Genomic DNA, 9,696 nt, shown 5'->3' with positions numbered 1-9,696 from the left:
CAGACGACACTGAATCCCGCCTGGCCTCCATTTTCTCTTCTTGTTTTGCCTCGTTTGTTTGGGGTTTGCTGTCGAGTCGATTCCGGAGTCTAATTTCGGAGTGATACTCTGCCTGAAGCCTGAGTTCCGTTCGTGTTCAAGTGGTTTCGGATTGGTCGGAGTCTCGTTGCTCGCTGCTCGTCGTCTCAGTCTTGCTGCTTTCGAAGAGGTAATCTCCCCCTCCTCCATATATATATATATTTTTTCTCGTCTTGCTGTTCTGTTTCGACGTTTTTTTGTCGTTTTGTGTTCTGGGTGTTGGCTGTTAATCGTCTCGGCGAGTACCTCGTTTATGCTGGTCAAATCTGTCGAATATTTGAATGTTAAGTATGTGACCTGTGTTGCCGTAACTATAAGAGGCTATATCTGATGATTAGGCTCAAGTTTGAGATGTGTCGTGAGCCATAACTCAACGCTATTGTGTTCGCAGATTTATGCTGTCCTTTTTTTTCTGTTTTTTTTTACGAATCTGTCATGTATGTATAGCGTCGTGTTGTTTGCTAGGACTTGGCCACGTCGTGTTAAGATCAAGCTTGTTCATAGCTTGCGCTTACCTCGTTCATGTGGTATAAATTTTGATGACCTTCTATTGTTGTCTTGATGTGAATGTATCGAACTTGTCTAAATATTGGTGTTCATCGAAGGGCGGTGCTCGATTGTACGTAAATGGTAGCTTAAACAATATATATAACAGAATGCAAAGCTTTGAGTGATAGTGTGATCCATCGATTCCATTTCTGTTTCTTTCCCTGCTTCTTCTGTTTTAAGTTCATCTATGAAATGTTTGATGAAATGTCTCCTGTTTTGTTAGTCGGAATATGATGTTATTCCTCTGGTTTGTTCTTGCCGTAAACGCGTTCATTACTAAGGTTTCTAGTGGGATCTATGGCTGTAGGTTACTGTTAGAGTTAGAGATTTGATAAAGGTTCAAGTTTGGTCATTTCATTTTAAAATTATTGTCGTATAGAGATATACTTTTGGCTTATTTGAGTGTCGTGTTACCTATGTTAAGAAATTAATTAACTTGATCTTAAATGTGATCCAATGTTGCAGTTGTCAAGTATGGTTTCACTGATTTGTTGATTATCTTGTATTTTGATATATGAATTCGCTCTTTGATTATGGTTTATGAGCCTTAATTTGCATATTCTTTTACTAAAAATGAGGTTTTGGTAGATAAGCATTTTGATTACTGTGACTCGCCTATGACTTGCTTTTGATTTTTCTTTCTCCATTTGCATTTGCCAAACTCACGGCCACTGCCGCCCCCTTTTTGCTTGTTGATGAGTTGTGTTCTTTTGCATCTATTGCTTATTGTTCGGCCAATCCTCGTTTACCGTAAGTTGGGAGATATTATTATTGGATGTTATGGCTTCTCACCTTTTTTTTTTTTTCTTTGGGTGCATGTGAACCCCCTCCGAGTTCATGATGGACTCCTTTCTCGCATTTCCTTGAATCTTGGTTCGTCTTGAGTCAACCCGTCAAGAGCGGTGAAGATTGAAGAAATTTGAAGAAGACGGACTAGAAGACCTCATCTTTATTTGTTATTTTGTATTTGTAATGGGCATAAGCCCTCGTTGCTTTATTTTTTTTTGTATTTTGTTGTGTATGTGTAGATAGGACAGGTGAATGGGTCAAAAACCCAAAGGCAGGTGGGTCCAGCATTCGGTCCAGGCGAACAGAATCCGAACCTGGACCCAAAATCTCTCCCTCTCTCTTTCTCTCTCCTTTACTCTTTGTTTACGTGTTTTCGCTTGAATGTCGTTAGTCTAGAGTTAGAAACTCCGAACCCCATCGGATGCCTACCTATTTTATCAAAGGTTAAAACCGAATTAATTTTTTAAAACAATGAAAATTGCAAAATTTAGTAAAGTTTGTCTAGATGAAATCTTAATAAAGCTAGGCCTCGTAAAGATTTGCAAATGGCAAGATAAATGATAAATGTTTCAAAACTTTAAAATTGCCTAAATAACTTCCAACAATTTCAAAAAATAGTCAAATAAGTTAATCGTCGGAAAACCGTATTTAACGGAGTGTCTTAGGTGCCTAACACCGTCCTAAGATACTAATAGGAATCCCGAACCCTTAAAATGTTTCAAAACAATTTTTTCTGTTTAAGTTGTTTAGAAACAAAAGTTTTCTTGATTTTTCTTAAAAATTAAGTGGCGACTCCTAAAAGTCAAAAATACTTTTAAAATGAAACAAACTCTTTTCGAAATCACCCTTTTTTCGATAAAACAACTAGCATTGAAAATAGAAATGGAGTTATGAGTCCAGTCACATTTCCAGTGATTGATCACAATCATCCACTATTTCTTCAACACACAGACACTCCAGGTAGTTCCCTAATCTCTCTTCAATTAACAGGTTCAGAGAATTATGCTCTTTGGAGTAGATATTTTAGGATTAGCTTAGTTGGGAAAAGCAAGTTAGGCTTTGTAGATGGAAGGTTTCCTAAATCTATGTTTGAACCATTATTGCATGATCAGTGGGAAAAGTGTAATGCAGTAGTGTTAAGTTGGATTATGAATGCAGTAAGGCCAGGACTTCTAAATTCTGTTGTGTATGCGTCTGATGCACGCAAAGTTTGGCTGGATCTAAGAGAAAGCTTTGATACATTAGTTCAGGGAACTATCTTAATTGCTGAATATTACTCTAGGTTAAGAGATCTATGGGGTGAATATGATTCTCTTATGCCATGTCCTAGTTGTCCTTGTCCTGAATCAAAGAAATTTAGGGAGCATTGTGATTATCAAAGGTTGTTGCAGTTCTTAATGGGACTAAATGAGTCATACTCCTCTCCTAGAAGCCAAATACTCATGATGAGTCCTATTCCAATGCTTAACAAAGCTTATGCATTGATCATTGATCGAGAGAGTCAGAGGAATCTGACGAGTTTTGTTTCCAATAGCTCAGGGCTCATTGAAGGCACATCATTGTATTCTCATAAAAGTAACACTTACACAAGTGGTGCAGGAACTTCTAAAGTTCCTTTCTAGGTGGATCTAGTGTTTCTAGTGGAGGATATAGTGGTGCTAGTACTTCAGGTGGAAGTTAGGCAAACAACTCAAGAGTTGGAGGATACAAGGCTAAGAAACATCTCCTCATATGTGACCACTATGGGTGCAGAGGTCATTCCAGGGATCAATGTTATAGAATTATTGGTTATCCTACAGACTATAAATCTAAAAGGAGTGCATGCAAATCAGGTAGCAGCAACAAATGAGCCTGGACAAGAAATCAGACCAAACTACAACAGCTATGCAGGATCTGTTACAATTTCACCTAATGGAGCATTTTTCACAAAAGATCAATATTATCAGATCCTTCAATTACTCTCAAAACCTGGTGGTGAATCTGGTAGTGAATCATCTGTCAATATAGCAACTGTTGCCGCTGATACAGGTAGTTTTCCTACAGCTCTATCCTGTAACTATGGAAGTAGAAAAAGGGTAATAGATAATGGAGTTTCTCATCATATCACTTCTAATATTGATGTACTTGACATAGTTAAAGAGGCCTCTGATCATGTTAAAAACAAAGTTCATTTACCAAATGGTAAAACAGTGTCATTATCTCATATTGGTAACACTAGAATGTTCAAAGATCAGTCTGTATCAAATGTTCTATTCCTGCCTAAGTTTAAGTTTGACTTACTCTCAGTCACTAAGATCACTAAGGAATTACAATGTACGGTAGGATTCTTTCTTGAATTTTATGTTTTCCAGGACCTCTCCACTGTTCAGGTGAAGGGGATTGATAAGGAAGAGCATGGTCTTTACATACTAAATGAAGGACCACCTAGCACTCCAAAGAAGATGGTTAATGATAGTAGAGCACATTCTAATTCTGTAAAGACTGAATCTAGTAACATCTGGCACAAGAGATTAGGACATGCTCCTTTTGATGTAATAAAGAAACATGATTCTTTTTTATTCTTGAGTGATAATGTCCTATATCCAAGCATGCTAAACTTCCTTTTGCTTTAAGTATTCATAAGTCCAAAGCTGTATTTAAACTCTTACATTGTGATATTTGGGGTCCTTACAAAATGCCCACTCATAATGGAAAGAGGTTTTTTGTTACTATTGTGGATGACTATAGTAGATATACTTGGATTTTCCTAGTTACTTCTAAAGCTGAAACCATTGTAGTATTAATAAATTTTCTTCTTCAAGTACAAATGTGTTCTCTACTACTGTTAAAACTCTAAGGTCTGACAATGTCTGTGAGTTTTTCAGTAAAGATTTTCAAACACTTGTGTAAAATGGGCATTATACATCAAAGTACATGTGTGTATACACCACATCAAAATCGTATTGCTGAAAGAAAACACAAGAATTGTTCTTGATATGGCCAGATCTCTAAGGTTTCAGGCATCTATACCTCTGTGGTTTTGGGGTGAATGTGTCACCGCAACTGTATATATATTGAATAGACTTCCCTCAAAGTTACTGAACTATAAGTCCTCTTTTGAAAAATTGTATCTACATTCTCGTGCTTTATCTCATATGAAGGTGTTTGGATGTTTGTGCTATGTTGGTTGTCCTACAATATCTGATAAGTTTTCATCAAGAGCCATCCCTACAATATTCATGGGCTACTCCTCAACACAAAAGGGTTACATTCTATATGATACTCATGCCCATTCCTTCTTTATTAATAGAAATGTGATATTTTAGGAAGATATATTCCCTTTTAATCATCTACAAACCTCTACAAATCCCATGTTTCCAGTGGTTGAATATGTTCCAAGTGGTTCTGAGTATATAACCCCTCACACTGAAACTACTGATGTACCTTCTTTGAGCTCAACTTCATTTTCCCCTACTGTTATACCAGTAATGTTTGACACTGTGGTTCCTGTTTCTATTCCATTTACTACCAGTGTACCTTCTAGAAGATCATCTAGATCAAGTAAACCACTTTTGTGGTTGCAGAATTTTGTCATAAAGTCTAAGAGTAGTGCTTGTGTATATTCACTGGCTAACCAGATTTCCTATGATCATTTGTCTCCTGCATATAGACAATTCTTGAAAGCCTCCTCAGCTCTTACTGAACCAGTGTCATTTCAAGAGGCTGCTTCTGATCCTGCATAGGTCAAAGCTATGGAGTTGAAAATTGCAGCACTTGAGAGTAACAAAACATGGAGCATAGTTGACTTACCACCTGGCAAGAAGCCTATTGGCTGCAAGTCGATTTACAAGATAAAATTTCTAGCCTCAGGAGAGGTTGAAAGGTGTAAGGCCAGGCTTGTCACTAGAAGTTTCAATCAACAAGAAGGGCTGGATTATGGGGAAACATTTAGTCCAGTAGCAAAGATGGTAACAGTGGTGGCTCTAGTTGCATCTAGGGGTTGGTATATCTATCAAATGGATGTTCACAATGCCTTTCTTAATGGTGATTACAAGAGGAAGTATACATGGTGATTCCTAGTGGGTTTTTTAGACATGTGGAGTGTCAAAAGGTCTGCAAACAACACAAGTCTTTATATGGTTTAAAGCAAGATCCTAGACAATGGAATATGAAGCTAACTGAGGCTTTAGTTCAGATGGGGTTCAAACAAATTCACTATGATTATTCTCTCTTTACAAAGCAAACTGGTAATGATGTGGTAGTGATATTAGTGTATGTTGATGATCTTCTAATCACTAGAAGCAGTCACGAATTGTTGTGCAGTACCAGACAAGATATTAAAAAAGGTTCAAGATGAAGGATTTGGGAGAACTAAAATTCTTCCTAGGAATTGAGTTTTCTAGATCCAGTAAGGGCATATTTATGACACAAAGGAAGTATGCTTTAGAACTTGTGTCTGAAACTGGCTTAGGGGGAGCTAAACCAGTTAACACTCCTTTGGAACTAAACAAGAAACTCACGTCTGCGCAATATGATGAACTGGTACCAGGTTCAAGGACTGAAAATGATGAACTACTTACTGACCCCTCACAGTCTCAAAGGTTAGTGGGAAAGCTTCTCTATTTAACCATGACAAGTCCAGATCTTGTATTTACTGCTCAACTACTTAGTCAATTCATGCATAGTCCTAAGCAATCACATTTGGAAGCAGCATTGAGAGCAATAAGGTATATCAAAGAAGCTCCTGGTCTAGGAATATTGATGCGAACAGAACATACCACACAACTAACAACTTATTGTGACTCGGTTGGGGTGCATGTCTAGAAACTAGAAAGTCTGTTATAGGCTATCTAGTAAAGTTTGGAGGTGGTTTAATCTCTTGGAAGTCTAAGAAGCAAGGAACAGTCTCAAGAAGCTCAGCTGAAGCAGAGTTCAGAAGCATGACTGCTTGTGCAGTTGAAGTAACCTGGTTAATAGGTCTATACAAAGAGCTGGGAGTCAGCTTAACACTTCCTATCAAAATGGTATGTGATATCAAGGAAGCTATTCAAATAGCATCCAATCCTATATTCCATGAAAGAACAAAATACATAGACATCGATTTCCACTTTGTTAGAGAAAAGATTTGTCAAGGAATATTGCAACTCAACACATCAACATCAAAATGCGAACTGCTGATCTGCTAACTAAAAGCCTAGGACAATCACAACATGGACTACTAATAAACAAGCTTGGAATTAAAAATGTCTTTCAACCATCTGCTTGAGGGGGAGTGTTAACTAGTGCAAAGAGTTAACAAGATGAATGGTTGAGTTAGCTAAATCATGAGTGTAGTCAACTAAACTGAATGTTGAGTTGGCACTAGTTAGTTACAAATCAATTTTAGATACTTTTGTAACTGTGACCTAATGTACAAGTATAAAAGGGATAGTGGTACAGATTCAATGTATCAGATCTTATAATTATCAATACAATTCCTTCTTCTGTTTCATTTTCTCTGTAAATTGACCTAAGAATAAATCTCCATTAATGGAGTTTTCACTTATTATGACATTAATGTTCATTTACTGTTGTGAATTGATGTTATTTGTAAAAATAAATAAATGATAAAAAATATAAGGGGCAAAAATCACAAAAATAAGAAAAAAAGATAAATAACTTGATTGCATAAAGGACGTGACATATTTCAATCTCAGACCACAATTAAATAATATGTAGGCATAGATTTTTATAATTATGTAGCTAAGACATAAAGAAAATTAATAATCTACATTATTATATTCACAAAGTAATAAAAAAATAAAAAGATAATTTCTAAATACATTTCAAGCAAGGAATAATAGAGATATAAACAAATTGTTACATATGCATAAGAATAAGCAATGATGCCATATAATAATTTATTTCATCTTTGATTTTCTTTGAGAGAAAAATTAAATATAACTTATTCTCGTAATTCTTTTGATTGAAATAAGATAGTTATATTAATTATGTTTTACAATAAAAAGTAGGATCATAGAGTTATATCAGTTGTATTGTATATCTTATTTAATAGTATTATTTTTAACATAGTAAATCATGACATTAATAATACCGAATATTGGCACGAACATAAGACTAAACAAAGTCATCCTCAACTTCTTAAAGATCCGCACATCATTCATATGTTTCTGAAATATTTTGAGTAGCTCACCCATATGAGCAAGTATATCAATGAGAACATTCAAAACTCAAGAGGGAAATGCACCACAACTGCTAAGTCAATCTCCATTTCTAAAATTTGCAAAGCAAAACAAGGGACATAAACGATTTAAAGAAATTTTAGAAGATAAATATTGTTTCAATCTTCAATTTCTAGAGGAACTTTACTTTGCTTGTTGAATACTAAGGGCTTATTTGGTAGCTGATTTAAAAATGAATTATGCAGGTATTGAGTTTTGTATAAGTAATATCAAGTTTGATAGCTGGTTAGGAGGTAATATATTCATATGTAAAATCAACATTGATTTGGTTTACAATTTAAAAATTCACATAACTAATACATAAATATGTTATAATAAATCTATATTATTATTTTATACGGGATAAATATGCAATTAGTGATACATGAATAAATAAATCATGCATAACTAATCACTGCAAGAAAATAATGCATTTATTCCATAATAATTAATTCATATATTACTAATACATGTATAATTCTAATCAACTATCAAACGACTTGTAAGTGTAATTTGCAAACAAGAATGATTTGATTTGTCTCTCCCTAGCTCTCTCTTTTGCTAATCTTACCTATAATTGGTAGGATCTACAGCTGACATTCATAGGAAAGAAAACCGTTATTTTTTTCTCTTTTCCAAAAGTAAGACTTTCAAATAACAAGAAGATAATGATAAAATTAAAGCAATTTATTACTTTCTCAATTCAATAATTGAAGCAAGAGAGGAAGGGTAATTTTTAGGGGTAATAATAAAAGAGCTTAAAATGATAGATTTTTATACAACTCATTTATAGTGTTAAAAAAGACTTACAATATCAATAATATGTTCACTTAACATTTTTGAAAAGTTCTTTTCTTTTTTTAAAAGAAAAGATTAAAAAAAATCATTCTTGAAAATATTATTATTGCAGAATTTTAAATTTAACAGAATTGAATCCCTTGTTTATATGATACTTTACTTCAGGTAAATTAATCTTCACATTTTTCTCTTTACATTTTGTACTTGCTAAATTTCTAAAGAACTCATTTGATTTATAGTGCTAAAAGGGACTTTCATATGATGAATATGTTTTTTTTCTTCAAAAAAGTACTTTTATTGAAAATATAACTAGTACATATAGAGAGGTTACAAAAACATCTCTCACCTACTTAATGGGTCAAGTCCATCAATTAAATGTAGTAGGATTTCACGATAAGCTTACAAAAAACTATAGTAGTGACTTTATAATTATTTTGATGTAAGATTACATGATATGCTAGGGTTCACTAGGGCTTTTCGATGTAAGATTCTGAAAATGACTAGGAATTTCAATGTAAGATCTGGAGTTTTGCTAAGGTTCCCAAGCTATCCGATGTAAGATTTTGTGAAGGACTTGCTAATTCAACGTAAGATTCTAAGAGATTGTAGGTTACATGGTATTATCCCGATATCAGATTTCACGAACACATTCGTGTTATTACTTAGTTGTGCCTTGTAGTGTAGCTTTTGTGTGGTAATTAACCACCAGGCTTATGGAGTTCAATCGAATTATTGGTTGTATGGTTGTTGTTTGCGATGTTTTGTTTGTGTTTTCTGGGCTTATGGGGGTGTAGTAAGGTTTTAGTTAACCTTATTGCTTTCGTCATTTACCTTAGTAGCTTTACTTTGATTCTTAGAACAATGATGCCCTTACTATTGTCTTATTATCATGTTGTTTATTTGTTTATTATTATGTTATTTACAATTGTGCGCTTGGACGACCTATGATGCCTATTGCGCACCCATTGTTTATACTCATATTGCACTCTACATATTCTTTTCTAATGCAAATTAGAGCTCTAGTCAACCGTGTTGATCCTTGTACATTTGTAGTTGGTATTCCAGAGATTAAGGGTGAGCTTGTTGGCGTTTGTAATTGACTCGTCTCCTTTTATATATTTAAGACTAGTCTTTTTCATGAGAATTTTCATAGGAATTACTATGAAAATTCACATAAAACTTATTTTTCTGCAAATTTTCATACTAATTCTCATGTAATTCATAGTTTTCTTGTAGTTTGTACATATTTCTTATACATGTCTAGTCTTGTAGACGTCCTTTT

The 9,696-nt window shown here is 34.5% G+C and overlaps 1 protein-coding gene across 1 annotated transcript; it reads left to right on the top strand.

Annotated features, from left to right (window-relative positions):
* Window positions 1–2,306: 2,306 nt before the first annotated feature.
* Window positions 2,307–3,038, top strand: LOC104644793 (uncharacterized). The gene has a single exon (XM_010315265.2). It carries the CDS (start codon window positions 2,307–2,309, stop codon window positions 3,036–3,038), a length of 732 nt encoding a protein of 243 aa, XP_010313567.2.
* The last annotated feature ends 6,658 nt before the right edge of the window (window positions 3,039–9,696 follow it).

Source organism: Solanum lycopersicum, chromosome 11, assembly GCF_036512215.1.
Source record: "Solanum lycopersicum chromosome 11, SLM_r2.1".
In the NCBI taxonomy this organism is placed as follows: domain Eukaryota; kingdom Viridiplantae; phylum Streptophyta; class Magnoliopsida; order Solanales; family Solanaceae; genus Solanum; species Solanum lycopersicum.
Note: the sequence above shows the minus strand (reverse complement) of the source record. Positions and strands in the feature narration are given on the sequence as shown.

Bases quoted from the DNA above. Each gene is read 5' to 3' on its own strand.
- LOC104644793 (XM_010315265.2), top strand. From the start codon at position 2,307: ATGAGTCCAGTCACATTTCCAGTGATTGATCACAATCATCCACTATTT.